This window comes from Alnus glutinosa, chromosome 4, assembly GCF_958979055.1.
Source record: "Alnus glutinosa chromosome 4, dhAlnGlut1.1, whole genome shotgun sequence".
NCBI classification, from domain to species: Eukaryota; Viridiplantae; Streptophyta; class Magnoliopsida; order Fagales; family Betulaceae; genus Alnus; species Alnus glutinosa.
Window position 1 is genome coordinate 34,941,229 of NC_084889.1, and position 22,694 is coordinate 34,963,922.

At 37.0% G+C, this 22,694-nt stretch overlaps 4 protein-coding genes across 4 annotated transcripts; 2 read left to right on the forward strand and 2 right to left on the reverse strand.

The window, feature by feature from the left end:
* Positions 1 to 1,878: 1,878 nt before the first annotated feature.
* Positions 1,879 to 9,065, forward strand: LOC133865824 (110 kDa U5 small nuclear ribonucleoprotein component CLO). Its single transcript, XM_062302311.1, has 11 exons — positions 1,879 to 2,021; positions 2,611 to 3,368; positions 3,804 to 3,872; positions 4,032 to 5,231; positions 5,389 to 5,487; positions 5,562 to 5,720; positions 6,025 to 6,110; positions 6,189 to 6,387; positions 6,752 to 6,862; positions 7,263 to 7,469; positions 8,691 to 9,065. The coding sequence occupies exons 2-11, from the start codon at positions 2,625 to 2,627 to the stop codon at positions 8,787 to 8,789; spliced, it is 2,973 nt and encodes a 990-aa protein (XP_062158295.1). The 5' UTR covers positions 1,879 to 2,021; positions 2,611 to 2,624; the 3' UTR covers positions 8,790 to 9,065.
* A 784-nt stretch (positions 9,066 to 9,849) lies between these two features.
* LOC133867170 (putative glycerol-3-phosphate transporter 5) lies at positions 9,850 to 12,227 on the forward strand. Its single transcript, XM_062303868.1, has 2 exons — positions 9,850 to 11,215; positions 11,474 to 12,227. Exons 1-2 carry the CDS (start codon positions 10,270 to 10,272, stop codon positions 12,016 to 12,018), a joined length of 1,491 nt encoding a protein of 496 aa, XP_062159852.1. The 5' UTR covers positions 9,850 to 10,269; the 3' UTR covers positions 12,019 to 12,227.
* A 701-nt stretch (positions 12,228 to 12,928) lies between these two features.
* Positions 12,929 to 16,738, reverse strand: LOC133867017 (probable protein phosphatase 2C 27). Its single transcript, XM_062303688.1, has 4 exons — positions 16,274 to 16,738; positions 15,075 to 15,272; positions 14,150 to 14,361; positions 12,929 to 13,813 (listed from the first exon to the last, which is right to left on the reverse strand). The coding sequence occupies exons 1-4, from the start codon at positions 16,448 to 16,450 to the stop codon at positions 13,252 to 13,254; spliced, it is 1,149 nt and encodes a 382-aa protein (XP_062159672.1). The 5' UTR covers positions 16,451 to 16,738; the 3' UTR covers positions 12,929 to 13,251.
* A 2,020-nt stretch (positions 16,739 to 18,758) lies between these two features.
* On the reverse strand, positions 18,759 to 21,637 carry LOC133865222 (small ribosomal subunit protein uS17). The gene is made up of 6 exons (XM_062301585.1): positions 21,523 to 21,637; positions 21,355 to 21,395; positions 21,097 to 21,197; positions 19,460 to 19,604; positions 19,244 to 19,333; positions 18,759 to 19,101 (listed from the first exon to the last, which is right to left on the reverse strand). The coding sequence occupies exons 1-6, from the start codon at positions 21,532 to 21,534 to the stop codon at positions 19,011 to 19,013; spliced, it is 480 nt and encodes a 159-aa protein (XP_062157569.1). The 5' UTR covers positions 21,535 to 21,637; the 3' UTR covers positions 18,759 to 19,010.
* Positions 21,638 to 22,694: the final 1,057 nt, after the last annotated feature.

Sequence of the window (22,694 nt, forward strand, 5' to 3'; positions counted from 1 at the left end):
TTGTATCCTTTGTCATTAAAAGAAAATAAACAAAAACATATCCACCGCCTAATTTGGTTGAATTTTATGATTGATGTAAATGAATCACATAACAAATTGAGCTTTAGGGCTCGGTTGTTAAAACTTTGTTTCGTGCCTTTTATTTTCTCTTCTTAAATATTTTTTTTAAAAAAAAAAAAATTAACAAACAATTTAAATACAAAACACTTTTAAAAATACAAAAATAAATTTTACATTTATGTCACATTACGAATAAATTTTCCAAGGAGGAGGCTGATATAATTTTTTCCATTCCTCTTAGCAAATATGGAAATCCTGATATGCTGATATGGCGGGGGTCCTCAAATGGAGAATTTACCGTTCGGAGTGCCTACTATATTGAGAAAGATAGGCAAGAGGTAACACGGGGTGAATGTTCTAACAATGGAAATGATCAAAACTTGTGGAAGTTGATATGGGGAATGAAGGTCCCAAATCCGGTTAAGGTTTTCATTTGGCGTGCATGTCAAAATATCCTTCCAACGAAAGATAATTTACAAAAGAAAGGTATTTCTCTTGACCCTTTATGTTTGTTTTGCAAGAAAGAATTGGAAACGGCGAAGCACATTTTATGGGATTGTCCTTCGGCGGTTGATGTTTGGGGGGCAGGGGGAAGACTGATTCAAAAGAGCTATGTTGCTGGCTATTCTTTTGCAGAAGTTATGGAGTATCTATTTGATAGGTGCAGTGGGGATGAGGTTGAAGTTCATGCAGAGATTGCTAGACGTATTTGGTTTAGGAGGAATTCGGTGGTTCATGATGGGGAGTTTATCCACCCAAATGAAATAATAAAGATTTCTACAACTTTCATTAACGAATATCGGGATTCTCTGAAAAGAAAGGGACATTTTGAATCGGTACTGAAGACTCGGGCAGAAACATCTATAGTGAGATGGGTCCCTCCTCCTTCCAGTTTTTATAAAATTAACTGTGATGTGGCTTTAGACAACAAAAATGGCAGGATGGGTATTGGTTTGTTAATAAGAGATTCCAAGGGTAAGGTTCATGCAGCTGCTAGTCAGGTGGTGGATTTTATTTTTGATCCGGTTGTTGGGGAGTCCATAGCGGCTTTGAAAGCTGTTGAATTTTGTAAGAACAGAGGGCTGGACAGAATCATGGTAGAAGGAGATTCCCTTCAAGTGGTACATTCTATCAATAAACCAGGATTAAATTGGGGAAAGTATGGACACATTGTGGCTGATATTCACGAAGTCCTCCGGTTTTTTCGGGATTGGAAGGTTTGTCATAGGCCAAGAGATGCGAACTCAGCGGCACATACGCTTGCAAAAGAGGGAATTCAGTTTGTCGCAGATCGAGTTTGGCTTGATTGTTATCCGAATAGTATTAGAGAGATTGTAATTTCAGAGTTACCTACTCTGGTCCATTAAGAGTTTTATGCTCTTGTTGTTTACCCGTTTAATGAATGAAATCAGTACGAATGTTTATCAAAAAAAAAAAAACACGCTTTCAAAGCAAACGCAAAAAACACTCATTAAATGCATTAACAAATAATCTTAACTTTAATTTCCATGCATGATGAAAGTCTTTTAATACTCGAAGAGGGCTTGGGATCAAATGGAGATTGAGATTTTTAGATCGATGGCAATTTGGACAACACATTGTGGGAAAGTGCATAGAACTTATCTGTTTAAATAAATTTTGAACTGTCCAACAATTTATTTTGACAGACGGGTCATATTTGAGTTCGCCCAACAATTTAAGCAGTAAATGGTTGGATATTCGAATCCATTGAATGGGTTTCGGGGCCCATACTTGAACTGAGCCCAGCTCTCTTAACTGGCTTTGAGGGTACAATTGTCAACTAGAGAAAAAGAGAACATAAGAAGCACCTAAAATCTCTCGTAGTGTCTCGTAGTCACTCTGATAAACCCTCATTTCTACTCTCCCTATTTGAAACCTTCTTGTTCCGCTTCTTCTGGGAGTCACTGTTCGTAGCCTACGAAGCCTCTCGCTCTCTTCAGGTACTTAATTTTCTTCCTTCAATGTTCTGTCTTTGTGTATGTTTTTAAGTAAGAATGTGAGTATGTTTTATTTATGTATAGGTGATTTATGTTTTGTGGATGTGAATTCCATTGATTTATGTGTTCTATATATGACCCATTTGAAATAAGAAACAAAGGGTTGTTTTTTCGATATGTTTAAGCCCTGCCAAGCAAAATCATTCGAAAAAATTTGAGACCCATGTGCAGGTTTTGCTTAATTAGAGACCCATTTGAGGTTTTGGGTTCATATTTTTTCCTCTTTGGTTTAAGTAAAATATTGGATAAAATCGTTTTTAGTGCATGTAATGGTAAAGGGTGTGCTAGACTATATGTGGAATATACAGTTCTTGAGTTATTTGACTGTTTGAATCCCGTTAGAGCAAAAATTGTAGGATGAATTAAAAAGAAAAAAAATTAACCATATAGGTTCAAGATTTTGTAAATCAATGACCCAGTTTGTGTTTCTGTCAATTTGAGTACATAAAAGCCAAGCTCGAATAGAATTAATTTTCAATGTAAGAAACTTTGTTGTTTGTAAGGAGCTCTAATTGTTTATGGGACATTGCAGATTTGGAAAAGAACATGGATGATAGTTTATATGATGAGTTCGGAAACTATATTGGACCTGAAATTGAGTCTGACGGAGAGAGTGACAGAGAAGATGAAGATGAAGATCTTGAAGACAGGCCCACTGAAGAGGCCGAGGAATCGGATGGTGAGGATGCAGCCGCTGCCTCAAATGGGTGGATAACGGCTTCAACTGACATTGATATGGATAACCAGATTGTCCTTGCTGAGGACAAGAAGTACTACCCGACTGCTGAAGAGGTTTATGGTGAAGATGTTGAAACGTTGGTTATGGATGAAGATGAGCAACCTTTGGAGCAACCAATAATTAAACCTGTTAGGAATATCAAGTTTGAGGTTGGGGTGAAGGATTCTTCCATGTATGTTCCTACCCAATTTCTTGTGGGTCTCATGTCAAATCCCATTCTGGTTCGGAATGTTGCTCTTGTCGGTCACCTTCAGCATGGGAAAACTGTCTTCATGGATATGTTGATTGAGCAAACACACCATATGTCCACATTTGATGCGCACAGCGAGAAGCATTTGAGGTACACAGATACGAGGATTGATGAACAAGAGAGAAGGATATCAATTAAAGCAGTTCCAATGTCGCTTGTTCTTGAAGATAGCAATTCAAAATCGTACCTGTGTAACATTATGGACACCCCTGGGCATGTTAATTTCTCTGATGAAATGACTGCTGCTCTCAGACTTGCCGATGGCGCTGTATTGATTGTGGATGCTGCTGAAGGAGTAATGGTAAGTAATTTTCTTCTTTTATCCAAAGGGTTAATAGTTAATCTTTTTAACTTTTTTAGGATTTGGTATAGCCTATAACTCTGTGGTTTAATTCATGAATTGGCTCTGAAACAAAATTCTAAGAATCTACTTGATGTCCATCAACGACTGAAGATAAGTTTAACCATGAAGTGTAAAACCTGAGATAGTTGGTTGCCTGGTTATGGGCATCCATGTAGACAGGAGATTAGGAAGTTGATTTTGTAAACCTTGGCTAATTGGAGAGATAAAACAATATGCTTTGTGTAGTTTCAACCATGTCTTAATTCATTTATATCAGTTGCCTTCAGGGTTAAGGTGTTAATTGATATCGCTACTTTTTATTGCAGTATAATGTCCGTGAACATGATAGACTTCTTGATATTAATATGTTGTACAATATTCTGTGATGCACAGGTAAATACAGAGAGGGCTATACGCCATGCAATCCAAGATCGCCTACCTATTGTAGTTGTAATCAATAAGGTAAATCTGTGTGTGTGTGTGTGTGTGGAGTGCCTACCTATTGTTTGTGTGAATTTGGAAGTTTTAAGTGTCAGTTTTAAAATCCCATTGAGTATGTTTAATGATGCCATGAACTTCTAGATACCCTTGAAATCTTATATCAAACTTTTTGTTCTACAGGTTGACAGGCTGATAACAGAACTTAAACTGCCCCCAAAGGATGCTTACTTTAAGCTAAGGCATACGTTGGAAGTCATCAATAACAACATATCTGCTGCCACTTCTATTGTTGGCAATGTGCCAGTTATAGACCCAGCTGCTGGAAATGTTTGTTTTGCAAGTGCTACAGCAGGGTGGTCCTTCACTTTGCAATCATTTGCTAAACTATATGTCAAACTCCACGGGATCCCATTTGATGCTGATAAGTTTGCATCTCGGCTCTGGGGAGATCAATATTATCATCCGGATGCTCGAGTTTTTAGGAAGAAACCCCCTCCAGGTGGAGGGGAAAGATCATTTGTCCAGTTTGTGCTTGAACCCCTTTACAGAATATATAGCCAAGTGATTGGCGAACATAAAAAGAGTGTGGAAGCTACTCTTGTGGAATTTGGCGTCACTCTTCCAAATGCAGCTTACAAATTAAACGTCAGGCCTTTGCTGAGGCTGGCTTGTAGCTCAGTTTTTGGTAATGCCTCAGGCTTTACTGATATGCTGGTTCAGCATATACCTTCCCCCAAAGCTGCTGCAACAAGGAAGGTTGATCATATATATACTGGGCCAAAAGACTCTATGATCTACAAGACCATGAAGAATTGTGATCCTGATGGGCCTTTAATGGTTAATGTGACCAAGCTGTACCCCAAGTCAGACTGTAGTGTCTTTGATGCTTTTGGTAGGGTCTATAGTGGCAGGATTAGGACAGGGCAGACTGTACGTGTTTTAGGAGAAGGCTATTCCCCAGATGATGAGGAGGACATGACAGTAAAAGAAGTGACAAAATTATGGGTTTATCAAGCTCGAGATAGGACGCCAATAGCCGAGGCTCCTGCTGGTTCTTGGGTTCTCATTGAAGGCGTGGATGCTTCCATAATGAAAACTGCCACACTTTGTGATGAGGATGTGGCACGTTATGAGGATGTCTACATCTTCCGGCCTCTCCAGTTCAACACTCTTCCAGTTGTGAAAACGGCTACTGAGCCTTTAAATCCAAGTGAGTTGCCTAAAATGGTGGAGGGTCTTAGGAAGATCAGCAAGAGCTATCCTCTAGCCATTACAAAAGTTGAGGAGTCGGGGGAGCACACTATTTTAGGCACAGGAGAGTTGTACTTGGATTCAATCATGAAGGACCTTAGAGAGCTCTATTCTGAAGTAGAAGTCAAGGTGTTTGTTTCCTCATGCTTCCTTTTTTTTTTTCTTCAAAAAACTTCAGCACCTACCATTAAATATTCTCTTCCAAATCTTCTGTTTCCTTTTTTTGAGGGATGTACTTTGTGCTCATGGGCATGTGATTCCTTCTTATGCTTTACTTGAAATGCAGGTAGCTGATCCTGTTGTTTCGTTCTGTGAAACTGTGGTGGAGTCTTCATCAATGAAATGTTTTGCTGAAACGCCAAACAAAAAGAATAAAATAACCATGGTAAGGAAGCCGTCCAAATCTTATGCAATTCTGTTCCGGCAATATGATCACTTATACCTATTCTCATTTTCTAGATTGCAGAGCCTTTGGAGAGAGGAATTGCGGAGCAAATTGAGAATGGTGAAGTGAGCATTGATTGGAGTAGAAAGCGAATTGGTGAATTCTTTGAGAAGAATCATCACTGGGATGTGCTTGCATCACGGTCCATATGGGCATTTGGCCCCGACAAGCAGGTAATTGAATTCTTCCTTTCAGAATATTACTGGGTACGGTTATGGGCATATGTCTCTAATGAGCAAGTATGAAGCGTGTGAGTGTATTTGTGTGCTTGCTTTTTATGCAATTAAAAGGAAAGCAATACCAATTTTATTGTTTTCTTGTTATCCTTGGTTGCCTTGGTTGCCTTGGTTGCTATTCTTGTGCTCTTTTATGTCTTAAACCAAATATTGTACAATCTTTTCATTTGATAAGATATTCGACTCTCGTATTGAACAAAATATTGTATGGCACTCATTTGACGAAATGCCATACATGCAGGGTCCTAACATTCTATTAGACGACACACTCTCAGGTGAAGTTGACAAGAATTTGCTGAATGCTGTCAAGGATTCCATTGTTCAGGGGTAAATGAATAACGTCTTCTTTTCTGCTCATGGTCTCACTTAAAGCCCACCATTAATGGTTTTCTGTATTTTGGACAGATTTCAATGGGGTGCTCGAGAAGGACCTCTCTGTGATGAACCCATAAGGAATGTTAAGTTCAAAATAGTTGATGCAAGGATTGCACCTGAGCCACTGCATCGGGGATCTGGTCAAATCATTCCTACCGCTCGACGTGTGGCCTATTCAGCTTTCCTTATGGCAACCCCACGCCTTATGGAACCAATGTATTATGTAGAGGTAATTGTGTGCGACTTTTATCATCAAGATAAGATTACATTTTTATGGAAAATGTTTGATTGGCTGTTTCTTTGGTGTGACTGAGGACACAAAATGGTGGTTAATGTGATGAGTGTCGGAATGAAAGTTGAGGAGAATAATTGTTTTTCAGATCTCCTAACAGTCTTCTCAAATATTCCTTAGTCTCTTTTGATACTAAAATAAAACGTGTAAATTTTTTTAGTTTATAAGTTTAAGTAATTGCTCTTTTTTCTTGAAGTTGCTTTAGGATGGAGATTCTCAAAAAAAATAATCATTTTGATATATGACTTATATTGATGCATAAACTTGGAGCTGAAACTAATTTGTGATTCTGTTGTGTCAGATACAAACCCCAATCGACTGTGTCTCTGCAATCTACACAGTGTTATCTCGCAGGCGTGGGCATGTTACAGCTGATGTTCCTCAACCAGGGACCCCAGCTTATATTGTTAAGGTTTGCTGACTAACCTTTATCTACATAGGGACCCTTTGGGAAATGCTTTTAACTGATGGTTTCAGGAACTATTGTGAGAGTGAGGACAGTTTGCATCCAATCTTCAATCCAATCTTCATCAACTTTGAGAATAGAACATGAAAACCATAGAATACATTTGTAAACAATGCCCTAGATGGCTTGAGATAGAAAATTTGGGGATGTTGAATTAACCTCTGGATGATTGAATTCTATGTTTGGCCTGTTTTGAGCCAGCATAATTTAATCTTGCTCTCATGGAAATTTTTTTGAGGCCATTGGTCAGTGTGGAATGTTGTCGAGTATAATTTGAATATATATATATATGCTTGAATTCTTATCTTGTTTCCTATATTTATTTATTTTTTGCATTGGATTACAGGCATTTTTACCTGTCATAGAATCATTTGGTTTTGAGACAGACTTGAGGTACCATACTCAAGGACAAGCTTTTTGCCTCTCGGTGTTTGATCATTGGGCTATCGTTCCTGGGGACCCTCTGGACAAGAGCATTGTTCTGCGGCCACTTGAACCGGCCCCAATTCAGCACCTTGCTCGTGAATTTATGGTGAAGACAAGGCGGAGAAAGGTATTGCTGCTCTCCCTCCCTTCTCTGTCTCTCTCTTATTCAGACCAAGATATCAATTTGAACTCTCTCTCTAAACCACCCCCCCCCCCCCCCCCCGCGTCTCTCACTTTGAAGTCTTTTTTTTTTTTTTCTTTAATTCATTCTAGATTGTCTTCTTTGAAAAATGCTCTAAAACGTCTTTTCTGTTTATAGATTTAAATTTTAGATTCACAGTTGTGCTTTGATTTGTGTTGTGTTTGTTTTAATATCTCTTAGAGTGCCTTCTTTTTCTTTTCTTATTTTCTATAAAAAAAAAAAAAAAAAAAAACAAAGAAGCTCCAAACGTCTTTTATAGATTTACAAAAAGCTTCACCCATCCAGAAAAGAAAGAAAAACGATAAGAATTTTATGAAGGGTAAAGTTGTGGCTTCAAGACTCAGCAAGAATAACTTACCATCAAGAAAAAAAATTACAAAAGACGTGTGTTACATGATATGCTTTTCAAGTAGTCTCCAGCATGATTAAATATGTGTGCTTTCTGTCATTTATCATTTAGGACATGACATAATAAACATCTAGGGAGGTAATTTTTTGTACCCTTGTTGTTGCTGCATTTGCTGCACAATCTGAGAAAGATCTGGAGGTGGATGCTGCAAAATCATATAAATTTGTCTGTGGATATGTTATGGGTCTGTTACTGAAGGAGTGCCCTGGCTAGAGGTAGAGGGCGAGTATGGTGGTAGGATCACTAAGCCAGCTCATCTATTCACACGTAGCAAGGAATAGTCTAGAACGTTGGCTGAATCTATGTTATTTCTTTTCCAGTATTTTTTTAGCTTGTTGTTTAGCATCTTTCATTTTATGTAATTCCTTAGATTTCTAGAAGGAATATCACAGCTGTACATTCTGTTGGATGTCCTAACAGAATGCAACGGCTATTTAAGGCGAGCTAGAGGAGAAGAATGGATGAAAAAAGAATCCTAAGTTGCTAAATTGTATCCAGGAGAATAGACCTCTCGAATGCTCCCTATCTTTTAATGAATTCCAGTCTATTATCCATTTGATTTCCTCTCTTCCTTCCCCAAATCCTCTAGAAAAGCCCTAAAGAAACACACGCCCCTTACAGGATATAGAACTATGATAATTTTAATTTTATTGAACATGCAATTTGCACAATAATGTATAACTAGAAAACCTGCATCTAAGCTGTAATAATGTTGGAGTTGGCATTGAATTTGGCAGGGAATGAGTGAAGATGTGAGCATTAACAAGTTCTTTGATGAGGCTATGATGGTGGAGCTCGCCCAGCAGGCAGCTGATCTTCATCAGCAAATGTTGTGATCAGAGTTCAACTCAGACTTTGGTGCTTGTGTTCCACAGCTGGAGGTGTAGATGGTTCTACAAACTTTATCCAAGCCAGAATGCAAATTTTAATGTTGTCAAACAAATCCGGATTCTACCTCTAGGTCTTTGACACCACTACTTCTAGGTCTTCTAGGCTCTGACTAATTTGTCAAGCTTATTTTTCATGTAAAAAATCCAACTCTGTACTAATTTGTCAAATTTATTTTTCATATTTACAGTTCTTACAGGAATATCAAGCTATCTTTGGTTGTTGCTTTGTGAACTGGTACAAGCAGTTGGCTAGTACCATGGAAATAATTCCTAGATTATCATTTTGTGGGTTCTGCAAGTAGATGGGAATTGGCTGCATTTATTCTTGTGGGATATTTCAGTTCAAGTGTGCAGATATCTATTGATGACAAAACTACCATCTCAAAAAGCAATAATGAAATAACAAAAAGCCTCTTGACAATTTAATACATCACGTACAATTCTTTTCATAAATATAAAATAATCTCATATCTTATGGCACCTCATAGACTTGCCCTAAAGGAGCTACTACTGTGCTAACAAAAACTTTCCAAGACTTCCTCTTCATACCATTTCAAGTAATTTTACTAAGGATTCATTTTAGGATCAGAATTTAATATTATTATATTAACGAATATAGATGATGTTTACATAATAAATATGTTGGTTTGTTATTAAAAATAAATCAAATGATATTACATCATTTACACCGTTAAATACGATAATATTAAATTCTCACAATTAAATGACTCTTATTTATTTCAATTGAAATAGTGAGAGTCATTGTCTGCTATTGAGAAAATTACAATATTTATTACAAGTTTCTAGTAAATTGACGTGACAGTTACAATACCAATTACTAAAATATGAACTGTCACGTAACAGTTTACGTGACAAATATCACAGTTCTAATCTAACATATATATATATATATATATATATATATATATATGCGCCTCATAGAGATAGTATGAAAAACTATATAATACCAGCCACTTTCCAAGAAATAGAGGGATCTAAGATCTAATGCACACCTATTAAAGAAAAGAAGAGAAAAATCTAATGCACATACTAAAGAGCTACAGTTACCAAAGAGCCCCATGTTTTCCTATAATCTCAATCACCTCCTCCTACCTCCTCCTCCCTCTATAGTCAACACAGTGATTGAAAAGAACTAGAAGGCTTTTCCTTTTGAATGAAAAATTCTGTTCAAAGTTTGTCTTTCTAAACTACACATTGAAAGCCCAGAAACCCTAACCCTAGCCCCATTATCTTCTTCTTCTGCATCCACAGCTTTTCTGTGAGAAATTTTAGTTTTTGCCTACAGAAAATATAGAAAAAAATTGAACTTGTACGAAGTTGTTTCCTTTCTAATCAATCACAATGCAATCCAAAACCCTAATCTTAACCTAAGATCCATCTCTGGCCCTTCTCTTGATCAATCACAATGCAATCCAGAACCCAAACTCTAGCTCCAGCTCTGACTCTCTTCCCAACCCTCAAACCCCCTCACAAAACCCTAACTTTTCACCAAACCCTAGTCCTAATCCTCACGTTCTTCGCCTACGCTTCCTTCCACGCCTCTCGGAAGCCCCCGAGCATCGTCAAGAGCGTGCTCGGGCCCGAAATTCAATCTAATTCGACCCGAATCCGATCCGATTCGGGTTGGGCCCCGTTCGACGGGCCCCAGGGGACCCACCGTCTCGGCGAGCTCGACCTCGCATTCCTCTCGTCATATTCGATCGGAATGTACTTTGCCGGTCACGTTGGTGATCGGATCGATCTGAGGCTGTTCCTTGTATTTGGGATGATGGGTAGTGGTGCTTTTACGATAGTTTTAGGGTTAGGGTATTGGTTGAAAGTGCATTTGTTATGGTTCTTTGTGGGGGTTCAGGTTGTGTGTGGGCTTTTTCAGTCGATTGGGTGGCCTTGTGTGGTGGCAGTTGTGGGGAATTGGTTTGGGAAGGAAAAGAGGGGGTTGATAATGGGGGTATGGAACTCGCATACCTCGGTCGGGAATGTTATCGGGTCAGTCGTGGCATCTGGTGTGTTGGAATTTGGGTGGGGTTGGTCCTTTGTGTTGCCTGGTGTGTTGGTGATTGTGGTTGGGATGGTGGTGTTTATGTTTCTTGTTGTGAGTCCTGAGGACTTGGGGTTGGGGTTGGAGTTGGAGTCTCCTGCAATGGAGATTGAGTTGAAAGTGGATTCGGAGAGACTGGAATCGGAGGAGGCGGGGCTTCTTGAGAGGGAGAGATCAGATACCTTGAATGCCATTGGGTTCTTGGAGGCGTGGAGGCTGCCGGGTGTGGCACCATTTGCTTTCTGCTTGTTTTTCTCAAAGCTGGTGGCTTACACTTTTCTGTATTGGCTGCCCTTCTACATAAGGCACACAGGTACTAGTTTCGACTTACATATTAATGAAACAGTGATTTGGAATTGAATTGTAGGGTTGTGCTATCCTGATGTGTCATGGAATTGTTGCCTTGCTGTGTATGCATAACCTTTTGTTCCAATACATTATGACTATCTCACAAAATGGCAAAGTAGCATGAACTCGTAAGGTTGTGACAATGGGTTGAGGTTGTTTCCATGGTATCCTTTGAATTTGCAAATGTTCTGTTATTCATTATAAATTTGAATTGGCATTGTAGCTGTTGCTGGTGTGCATCTGTCGCATAAAGCTTCCGGGATCCTCTCAACAATTTTCGACATTGGAGGAGTCTTTGGTGGAATTTTGGCAGGATACATATCTGATATGATTGATGCCCGTGCGGTTACTTCAATTCTGTTCTTGTTACTATCAATTCCAGCCCTTATTTTCTACAGGTTATATGGAAGCCTCTCCATGTTTGCCAACATTGGATTGATGTTTCTTTCTGGGTTGCTTGTAAATGGCCCCTACTCGCTTATCACAACAGCTGTTGCAACTGATCTTGGTACCCAGAGTTCTGTCAGAGGGAATTCCCGTGCATTAGCTACTGTTACTGCAATTATAGATGGTACTGGCTCTGTTGGGGCAGCTCTTGGTCCACTGTTGGCTGGGTATATTTCCACCAGAGGATGGAACAGTGTCTTTTTTATGCTTATTCTTGCTACTTTCTGTGCAAGTTTGTTCTTGATTCGCGTGGCAAGAACTGAGATTAAAGGGAGACTGAATGACGGAAAATGGTTTTGGAACAGCATCAGCTCAAATTGATGGAGAATTTCCTCCAGGCATCACTCATGTGTGTCTGTTTTTGTAACTTATTATTAGGAAAAACTGTATGTCAAACGTCACATTCACATAGGAAGCAAAGCATTATAGAGAAGTTACTCGAGTCGCTATACATGTATGTCTTTTTTGTATCTCATTCTTTATTCATCAATAGTCTTTACACATGTACAAGAGCTACATATTTGAGATAAGAGTGTTTTTTTTGTCCTAAATTTTTGCTCTTGTAATTCCCTACTTGTTTTCTGAGCCATCTTGCATTTGCCCTTCTATTGTTTCCTAGACAAAAAGAAAAGGAAAAACTTAAAGTGGGAAAAAAAAATATATATATATATATTTCATTTATTGTTGGTCACAATACAATCCAGTATTTTTTTTTTTTTTTGTTATTATCATGGGTGAGATAAAATTTGTATTAAAATCACATAAAGTACACCAGGAATGACTGTTCCGAAATAAGAGCACTAGCAGCCTTTCCTAAAACTCATTTTATTCTTTAAATATAGGTGAAACTCTTAAAAAATTCTTGAGACAGATTTCCTTGATATTCCTTAAATTAAGAAAACACTAAAGGAATCAGAAGTGTTACCCTACCACTTTTGCTTTTCTTAACATTATTATTTTATTATTATTATTATTTTATTTTTATTTTTATTTTTAAAAAAAGGGCTATGAAGAGAAGGGGATTAACCCGAGCCAAGATGTACCACTAGGTCCACTACCATGGAGCTGACACGTGAGGCATACATGCGACAGGACGGCGCGTGCAATACATTATTTCCGGATGCCACAAAAATAGTGGTTCCCTTTATCATCATTGACTTGTTCAATATCAATTCACATTCACGCGTGCAGCATCATCTATGAGATAAGTGTGAAAGAAAAGAGCCCAACAGAGATCCAAAAGTACTTTTGGTATACATTGAATTCACAATGGTACAATGCTACATTCAATCTGTTTACAAGTTGGATTCCACTACTCGATTTTAACAAATTATGATTGCAAATCTTCTTCTCTTTCCTGCCTTCTTCTCAGGAGATAAATGGGGCATCAGTTAATAAGAGTTCCAGGAAAAAAGGCAGTTCCCAATTCCCGGAAGAATATATATACACACACAGACAAACTCCAAGAGATCAAACAATTGATGAAACCACAAAGTATTATTTTTTTACTAGTTCTAACCTCTCTGTGCCAGAAAAAAAAAAAAAAAAAAAAAATTAGCCTTCTACCAGGCATTTGAGACTCTGAAGGCCTTCTGCAGATATGCTTCTCCTCACTCTGGCCCTTTGTACCACCACTTGGGGAGGTGGCTCCTTATGAAAATCTACCATCACAACCGTCAGATTATCTGTCGCTCCCCGCTTAACTGCTTCCTCCACTATTTGCTTGCAGCACAACCTCACATCATTGTGCTCTTGGAGTCTCCTCCAAGCAAAATCTACAGAATTTTGACTGGAAAACACCTCCCATATTCCATCGCTACCAATTATCAAAAACTCATCTTCCTTGGTTAATGTCACCAGTTTGAGTTCGGGTTCAGCACTCAATGGCCCAACCCTTTCACCCGTGCCTTTCATTCCTTCAAGGTGCCAATCGCCTAATGCACGTGTCACACCCAACTCACCATTGAGGTAACCGTCATCAATATATCCACCCAAGGACTCAATCCTTGTCTTTTCTTTTGTGCAATCAGGCCTGTGATCTTTCGACATTTCTACAGCAATTCCGCGTCGTGACAACACTGCCCGACAGTCCCCAGCATTGGCTACAAGTAAGGACCTGTTCAAAGCATGTATTGTAAGAGAGAGCGAAGCACTCTATGTCACTCAGAAGACCTTAGCATTACAAGCGACACTATGTCATGATCTCATAATTTTGGGAATAAGAAGATAAAAAGATGCACAAATGAAGACAACATAAGCAATTCCTTGATATGGAATTTCGAGTTTCATCATTGTGAGCCTCTTATTTCATTTTTCCTCATAATTTGGTCCATTTTCATGTCATTGGCTACAGCTCATTCAGCAGTCTTGCTATGCAAGAATGGAATATTTCCCAACATTACCCTGATGTAAAACTCTATATAAAAAGATGGCCAATCAATACTGAACTTACCTCCCAAATATCATTGCAGTCAGAGCAGTTGTGCCAGAAGAGAGGGAAGACTCAAGAGAGCAAGTCCTTGCAAATGCAGCATCGGTCTCCATAAATGACCTTGCAACCACCTTCTCGAGTTCTAAAGGGAAATTGGGATCTTCAACAATGACTCTTGGTAAATGGTCACGGACAAATTGCGCTGCACCCTTTCCTCCATGCCCATCAAATACCTAATTTTCAAACCAATTGTGATACACGTGTCAAAATCTGAATTAAATGTCTCTACATCACAATTTATGGCCTTGTTCCACGTGAAAATACTTGTGTTGATCAAATACCTATTTCTACAACTTGTACAGACAATTTGCAAACTAGTTGCTTTTCTATGTTGTTCATACCTCGAACAAAGCAAGTACCAGTAGAGAAAAGGTATCTACAACGTAGCTACACCATAAAACATTCATTTAACGGTCACCAAATTCATTTAAGGGTCACCAATTTTTTATCCAGGAATGGTCATTGATCACCAGAGGTTTTCAAGCTCATGAGTATTCCTAATTACTGGGTAATGGATACATATTATACAATTCAAAAGTGATCATGTCTGCAATACAATCATTCACTGCTCAAAAGTCGAACTGGGTTGACTTTCCAAGTTAAAAGCAACTAATGGCTAAAAAGAAGGTTCATATATGCAATATGATCATTCGCAATACTGTGGTATAATCTGTTTCCAAGTAATGCTCAATTTTTTCATCAAATTGGTGCAAGAAGCCCACAACAGAAGATTTTTGTTTTATTTCTCTGTATAACAATGCTGGTTGAATCTTTCTTCCCACTCTCACAACAACCCACATTTAAGGATGCAACTCTTGTGAAAAATTTGATGGTGCAAATTGTTTCTGGAGACAGAGTAGACAATTTAGTAAGTTAGAGAACTTACACCATAGAAGGAGACAACTTCATCACATAGTAAATTATAACCAAATTTCTTAGCCAAATCACCAATGCAGATGTGAGTATCCTCCATATAGGAACGGCTCCCTATATCAGACCACTCTCCTGAACTAAGGACAGGGACAAAGTTTAACAGTTTCTGTTTTCTGTCCACAGCTACTGAATCCTCACAAATGCTTTCCAGCTGAATGAATCACAACAAAATGAAATTAGAATCAGAAGAAAAGAAGAATTAAAAGTACAAATATATAAGAATTTTGAAAAAGAAAAAAAAAGGAAGAAAGCAGAAAGGAGGACTTAGGGAAACTCAAGAAAGTAGTATAAAGCAATAGAAGTTACACTCAGTTAACAGACATTCTAAATCTTGACCAGATAAAAGGTCTCCATATAAATGTTGGTTTTAGTGATCAGCATCACTCTTCTCCAGAGAAGGTAAGTGTAATAAGATAAAAGCATCTGGCCATTAAAACTGTGAAGAACTCGTCTTAAAGACATGGTAAGGAAAATACAATTAAAAAAGGAAATCATCACCATCCAGCTTTAAAGATCATCATAAGGGAAAACCTATTCCGGCAAATAACCACCTTCCAATCAAGGATAGCGAGAATAGAGAAGCAAATAGAAATTCAAATAAATTTGATGTCTTTGTTATGGGAAAAAAATTTCAGGACACCAATCCATTGACCGAAGCTCAACTGGAAAAAGCAGCAGCGTTGAATTAAGTATAGGAAAATGTTTGAAGTGTAATAATTTCCTAACGAATACCGTACCAACTGTTGACTACAGTAAAATTTGAAGCGGTAACGATCTCCATCGAACTGAAATTAGTGAAACCAACTCAGTTTTACACAGTGCAGGGCCACAAACATGAGAATGGTACCCACATAAGCCCAAAAACTTTCAGATAGATGTCCCAGCGATATCTGAGTTTCAAAGACAAATAATAATAAAACAGCTAGAAAAGTTCCCATAAACAAAAACCCAATTTGCAAAATGAGAAAAATAAAAAAATAAAAACAAACACCATTGACCCAAAAAGAAAATTCATTACCAATCATCAACCGCATGAGGAAACAAAAAGAATCAGAACCCAATTTCAAGCAAACGAGTCTTCCAAAAAAAAAAAAAAATACAAAATTGAGACAAACCCAGTACAAAAAACGATCAAGGAATTGGAATTCTTACAGGACATGATCTTTCAGGACTGATTCGAGCAGTGGAACTCATCAAAGGAGATTCCTTTTCCCACTTCTCCATCTGGGTACGCAACGCTTCACAATGCAAAGGCCCTGGCTTCTTGTTGTTGTTGTCCAGAATCTCGAACTCCTCCTGGTCAATTTGCTCTGCGTCCTTCACACACATGATGGATGGTATAGTGGTTGGTAGTGGTTGGCGGTGGAGGTGCTGTTTCACAGTTTCAGTTTCTTCTAGCAACTTGTCGTGGGTGTCAAAAGTAACGCGCACACAAACGCACAGAGAGAATCAGAGAAAAATATTGATGTGGGAGAAGATTCTTTGGAATATGTTAAGAAGGATGGGGTGCTCGGTTTACAGTAGGTGTGGTCTCACACAGAGAGAGAGAGAGAGAGAGAGCCGTTAAATTCCAGATTTTTCTATGAAAGCGTGGCTGAAAATCAGTTGGGTGGGTGTTAATACAATCTTCTTTTTGGTCGTTGCGGCTTGTAAATTGTAATACGGAAATGTCTTTTTGATGTCCCTATCTGATATTGTTTTTTTCTTCTTATTTTTTTCCTTTTAGACATTTATATGAAAATAGTTTCCGATAGGGAAAATGTACAGATAACATTATTTACTTATTTGTCTCCATTTTATATTAGCTTATATTTTGGATGATGTCTAAATTGTTGATTTGATTTTTCCTATCACTAGGGTTGGCAATTTGTGTTTGTGTGTCGGGTTCGAACAGTATCAAAGCATGAATATAGGTCAACCATAAAACGTTATATTTAATTAAACGTAGACCCTTTAACCCTAACACGCTAATTTCGTATCGAGTTTGAGGGTTGTGTCAAAAATTGTTAGCCCTAATCACAAGCTCTTAATTCAATCTCTTTGATTATGAATAAGATTAAGAAGGGGACAAAGTTTTCGTCTAAACTATTCTTCAACTTAGTCTATTTAAATTGATATGTGTTGTTAAAGTATGTGATTCTCACGTGCATTTCTATATAAGATTAATTGAGCATGTGGTTTTCAGATGTATATGAAAATCCCGTACTCTAACATATGTTGGTTTAATAAACTTGGTTGGAAAAACTTCCTTCAACTGAATTTGGAGTAAAACTTTGAAGTGTTTTTTTTTTTACCATTCTTAGTTCTCTTATAGAAACTCTTAAGAAAAAGAAGAAGAAGAAGATCTGAAATTATTCCATTTTGATCTGCCTTCAATTCAATTTATTTCTTCTGAAAAATGTTTACCCTAAACTCAAAGATTGTGGCCTGCACCAATAATTAATTCCCTGATACTCACCAATAATAAAAAAATATCCCAACCACCCATATTCATTATATCACACGATACTCACCATTTAATTACTTACCTAATTCTTTATCATAGCTTGTGTTATAAACTACAAAAAAATAAAAAAAAATGTGATCAATTTTATTTTTAAAGATAAGCTGAAATTTCATAAACTAGTGAGATGCAAGTATTTTGCCGTTGATTAAAGAAATTAATTTCTATCATTTTCCTCCTTTGGTAATAGAAAGCTGCTTTTTGTGATGCTCTACATCAACATGGTGCTTGAATAAGTTGAGAAACAAGTTGTAATAGGAAGTTGGTTTAATTTAATTGGTAATAATAGCACCAAAAGATTTAGAAAGTGAAATTTTCAGCATCTAGATGCGTTCATACAGAAAAAAAGGGACTTGTTCAATGGGAAGATGATGTAAGACAGCAACTGTATATATCTCTTTTTGCTTTATACAGAAGGACCACCAATGATCACTTTACAAAAATCTCTCCTTTTTGCTTCACATGTTCAACGTCGTCTTGATGGTCAAAAGGCCAAAAAAAAAAAGGGTTTCTTTCTATCTTGCTATTATCTAACCACCTCTGTCCTTCAAATTTGATTGAGACTTGAAGAATTAATCATATTAATTAAATGTGATTGTTCCCCGTTATCCGCCCTATTGTCTGCTCCATTTCAAGTGAAATAAATTATAAAACAAAATATTGACTGTAAAATGAGAGAATCACATTCTTCTAATTTTACCAAAATCGAAAAAAACCAAAAAGTGGGAAGGTGAAATAATCTATATGCATAATCAAGCTGGATTTTCAAAATCTGATACCGATCGTTTGGGATTTTCTTCAGAGACAAATCTAACAAAATACTAAGCTCCAATTAAACAATGACTCTATTATTATATCACTTCCCAAGGTCAAGTCAACCCAAAAAGAGTTTTTTTTTTTGGCAAAAATTCTTTTAGTACATAAGTTGGCAGCAGCAAAGTAATCTCTTTGGTTGCCTGATTATTACAACCTGACGTGGAAAAGTGTTACCCACTCAAGGTTGGTCCAATAATGGCTCCCCAGATTGCCAATCGTTGTGCAAAGAATAAGTGGCAAATCACCAGGATTGTCGACAGCTAGAAAGTTGAAGCTTTGGCCAAGTCACTAATGAGTAATGACAAAATCACACGGTAATAAAGATACGAAAGTAGATTGAATTCCTATTTAAAAATCGTATTGGGTATCTTCAGAATTCCAAAATTTAAACATTACTTGAAGAAGTCATAATTGTATTGAAGGAAGAAGAAAAGGAGCAGCATTTAACAGTCCAGGTCCACCCAATCAACATGCTGTAGTAAACTTCAAAAGTCTTCTCTTACGGGACTAAGCTCACTGAAAAACCATGACAATTATATAACCAGCCTTTGAGGAAAACTGGAAATCACCTCACAATCCTGTAAAAGCCTTCTTCCCACCAGCAGAAGATCCAGCTGGAATGACTTTCAAGACATTGAACCTCACAGTCTTTGACAATGGCCTGAAATATTTGAGGGGGGGGGGGGGGGGGGGGGGTGGGAAGTACAGTCAAAACTAGGAACTGTGCATGCTTGTCCTTTAAATCATACACAGACATGATAAAACGATAAAACAAGAGGGCCTTCCATTCAAAAATCGTTTACCTGCATTGGCCGACAGTGACATAATCTCCTTCCTTCACACGGAAGCATGGGGATATGTGTGCAGGTATGTTTGAGTGCCTTTTTTCATATCTGAAAGGAGACCAAAAGTGGAAGAAAAGAGAAGCAAACAAAGGAAAAAGGAAAAAAGGTTACGCTTTTCCTAAGTGAGAATGTAAAGGAAATAGAGAAATCCATCACAACTAAGCAGGATCATGCCTTTGGTATTTCTTCACAAAATGAAGATAATTACGACGAACGATAATGGTCCTCATCATCTTAGCACTATGGCAAGTACCAGATAAGATACGACCCCTGATAGATACATTGCCGGTAAAGGGGCATTTCTTATCAATATAGGTTCCTGTATGAAACAGTGAAAAAGGGTTCTAATAAGCAAAAATCCATAGTTTTGACTGCTAAATAATTATGAAAAAAGTAGCCAAAGTCATGTTCTTCAGTACTTGAAGAACTGTGAAACACACATCTAGATAGAATAATCCCCAAGTATGTTCATCATGATTATGATTCAGAAAATACACTACTTAATGGTGCAATATCTTAGTTTCACATGATTCATCAAAAAAAAAAAAAAAACCAGAGTTTCACTTGAACAGGCATTGCAGCTAACCTCATTGATGTCTTTATCAAACCTATAAGAGCACACTAGCAACTTCTCTATAACATTTTCCCTTCCTTAAATATAGGGAAAATCTAACAAAAAACCACAAAAAGTAACCTGCAGCAGCTTCCCTATTGCTTCCCTAACCATTGGAAATGCTAGGGTACTACCCAATGTATTGGGTAGCAATACATTATTTTAACATAAAATATCTCTCTTCTCATCTTTTTGCCTTTCATTGAGGGGATTGTGTTAAGTTTTGTAAAAAAGGCGAGGATAGGTAGGGAACTCGTATTTTGTAAAGAAATAATATTTGAATGATATAGAGAAATATAAAAGAAGCTATTGTGAAATGTATTTGAATAGGAAAGCGAAAAATCATTTTGTTCCCTAAATTTAGGGAAAATCAAATGGAAGTTTCTGCTAGTCTCCATCAAGAATTTAGACGAATGAGTTAATCTCTAATTCTAGCCTGCCTTGTCTTGCTGTAAAATATTGCAATATCATTCGACCAACATAAATATCAAATTTTCACAGCAATCAATCAAGCTGAATCATGGTTCAATGCTAGTCTTTAATTACATAAGCATATCTTTGCATCTCCAAAACCCAATGCACACTTGAGTTATGACATAGATATTATCAAATCAACTAGCCAAACTAAGAGAATCATAGAGGGAAACAGAAAAAGATTATAATTGAAAAGGACAAAATCTTGTACTTGATCATGCAAAACCCAATTGGACACTAAAAAATCAAAACAACTAACATACATCAAGCATTAATACAAGTTCCTCGGAGATTAGCCATATGAACATATCAGTTCTGTGATAGATCTCACACAGAATTTGTACTTGTTTTCTAGGATTTGGCCAGGATATTTGTACTTATTTCCATTTCCATAAGGAAACAGAGACATCATAATGGCCAAAGTTTACAGGTGGAAACCAAACTTATATCAGCAAATGTTCAAATCCAAACTCATGCTCTGAAACACAAATTCCAAGAAAGAAAATTGCAACGCTATACTGTCAATACAGATATAATCAGCTAAGATATAAACAGAAACAAAATAGCGCAGCAAATTAACCGCAAAGTACTGATCTTGAGATTGTAGTATACGCAAGAAATAAACATTCCCAGACTGCAAAACCCTCAACTAAACCTCAAATATTCACATTTCAAAAAACTAACACACCAAAATATAAAATCAATCTAAGACACACACACAGACCTTCAATGGCTTCTCTGGGGGTCTTGAAACCGAGACCAACGCTCTTCCAGAACCGGTTCCCGCCCTTGCCAGGCCTCTTTCCCTTCCCAGACTTCTTCGAGCTACAAATTATGTTTCCAAAAACAAAGGAAATAAATGAATGAATAAATAAATAATCACTAAAAAAAGAGAGAAGAATAGCAGCAAACCCTCACAATTTATCAAAACCCAGAAAGTAAAATAAAAAAATAAAACATTTTTCACTTTGTTTTTCCATACCATAGAAACACTTTTGGTTGCTTCAGAAATGCCTTCTCAGTCTGCAAGGACAAAACAAAAAATTATTTTATCATATAACTCCCAAACCAAACCCTAATTTTTTGAAACGAAGAACAAAGAGTAATGTACAGAGAATCGAAAAGAAGAGCATATGGATCTGACACCGACCTGTTCAGCCATGATTGGGGGTGCTCTCAAGCTGCAAAGGGAGGCAAACTAGAAGAGTCTCTGCCACCCAAAAAACCCTAACCCTAACCCTAACCCTAACCCTAACACTACAGTCACTACTTTTAGGAATATATGATGTGAAACATTGGGCTTTTTTATACCATTCGGATGGGCCTGACTAAGTCGGGTTCGACGTGGCCAAATGTTATTCCAACTACATTCTAAGTTCTAACAAGATTTAACTGCCATTGAGTTGTCTAACATAAATCGGTAAATCTACTTTTCACTTATATTTATTATATTTATTTTATATTAGTTGATATGATGTGTCTTAAATGATATATTTAATGATATTTTTTTTATTTATTTAATTAGATGATATAAAAAGTTGCTTCAAATATGTCACATCGATTGATATGAAGATAAATTTGTATAAATAATAACATTACTTAAAATAAAATGACTCAAGCTAACCAAGTCAACAAGAGTGTTATTAAGAGTATTACCGCTTTTATTATAAGCTTTTTATAAACTAGCATACCAGTTCACGTGTCACTTACTACTTCAATCACTAAACAATTAAATTTATCTTGTTAAATTTTTGTTATGAGTTTGCAAGGAGATTGTAGTAAAAGCAGTAATATCATTAGTTTTTAATTAAAAAACTGATGTTTTACCATGTCAATAGACAATTTACAAATAAACGATAAATTAAAATCAAATTAACAATTTTTAAAGATGATAAATATTAAGATGACAAAATCCAAATCATGCGGTTAAAAATGTTGTAAATCCTTTACAAGGATTCGTGGATTTGAATTTTCCACCAACTTATGATACCGATATCAATGATGAAGATTTTGTAAGAGGTTCTTTGTCGTAGGATCAAGAGAAAGAATCCGTAGTAGATTGGGCTTATCCACTAATCTACGACATTTATCCTGAGAAAGATGAATCGTTGGAAAAGGTAAATCTCTTAGATGATATTAAAAATTTTGTTAATGAGAATTCTATACATCATGTGCTTGATGAAAGCCCTAAAAGTAAAGTCTTTGATTTGGATGTTAACGAAGTTGATTTCCATAGGGTAGAAAATATTTTATAAAATTCTCTTGATGTTAATGTTTTTGGTGATTTTTATGTGGAGAAGAATTTTATGTTTAAAAGTGACG

Coding starts and splice junctions, on each gene's coding strand:
- LOC133865824 (XM_062302311.1), top strand. CDS start 2,625: ATGGATGATAGTTTATATGATGAGTTCGGAAACTATATTGGACCTGAA. Junction 3,369..3,803: donor ATGCTGCTGAAGGAGTAATG/GTAAGTAATTTT, acceptor TGTGATGCACAG/GTAAATACAGAGAGGGCTAT. Junction 5,232..5,388: donor ATTCTGAAGTAGAAGTCAAG/GTGTTTGTTTCC, acceptor CTTGAAATGCAG/GTAGCTGATCCTGTTGTTTC.
- LOC133867170 (XM_062303868.1), top strand. CDS start 10,270: ATGCAATCCAGAACCCAAACTCTAGCTCCAGCTCTGACTCTCTTCCCA. Junction 11,216..11,473: donor CTTCTACATAAGGCACACAG/GTACTAGTTTCG, acceptor TTGGCATTGTAG/CTGTTGCTGGTGTGCATCTG.
- LOC133867017 (XM_062303688.1), bottom strand. CDS start 16,450: ATGTGTGTGAAGGACGCAGAGCAAATTGACCAGGAGGAGTTCGAGATT. Junction 15,273..16,273: donor GTCCTGAAAGATCATGTCCT/GTAAGAATTCCA, acceptor TGATTCATTCAG/CTGGAAAGCATTTGTGAGGA. Junction 14,362..15,074: donor AAGTTGTCTCCTTCTATGGT/GTAAGTTCTCTA, acceptor TTTGAAAATTAG/GTATTTGATGGGCATGGAGG.
- LOC133865222 (XM_062301585.1), bottom strand. Junction 19,605..21,096: donor CCCCAGAGAAGCCATTGAAG/GTCTGTGTGTGT, acceptor TGTTTCATACAG/GAACCTATATTGATAAGAAA. Junction 19,334..19,459: donor TTTGTGAAGAAATACCAAAG/GCATGATCCTGC, acceptor GTCTCCTTTCAG/ATATGAAAAAAGGCACTCAA.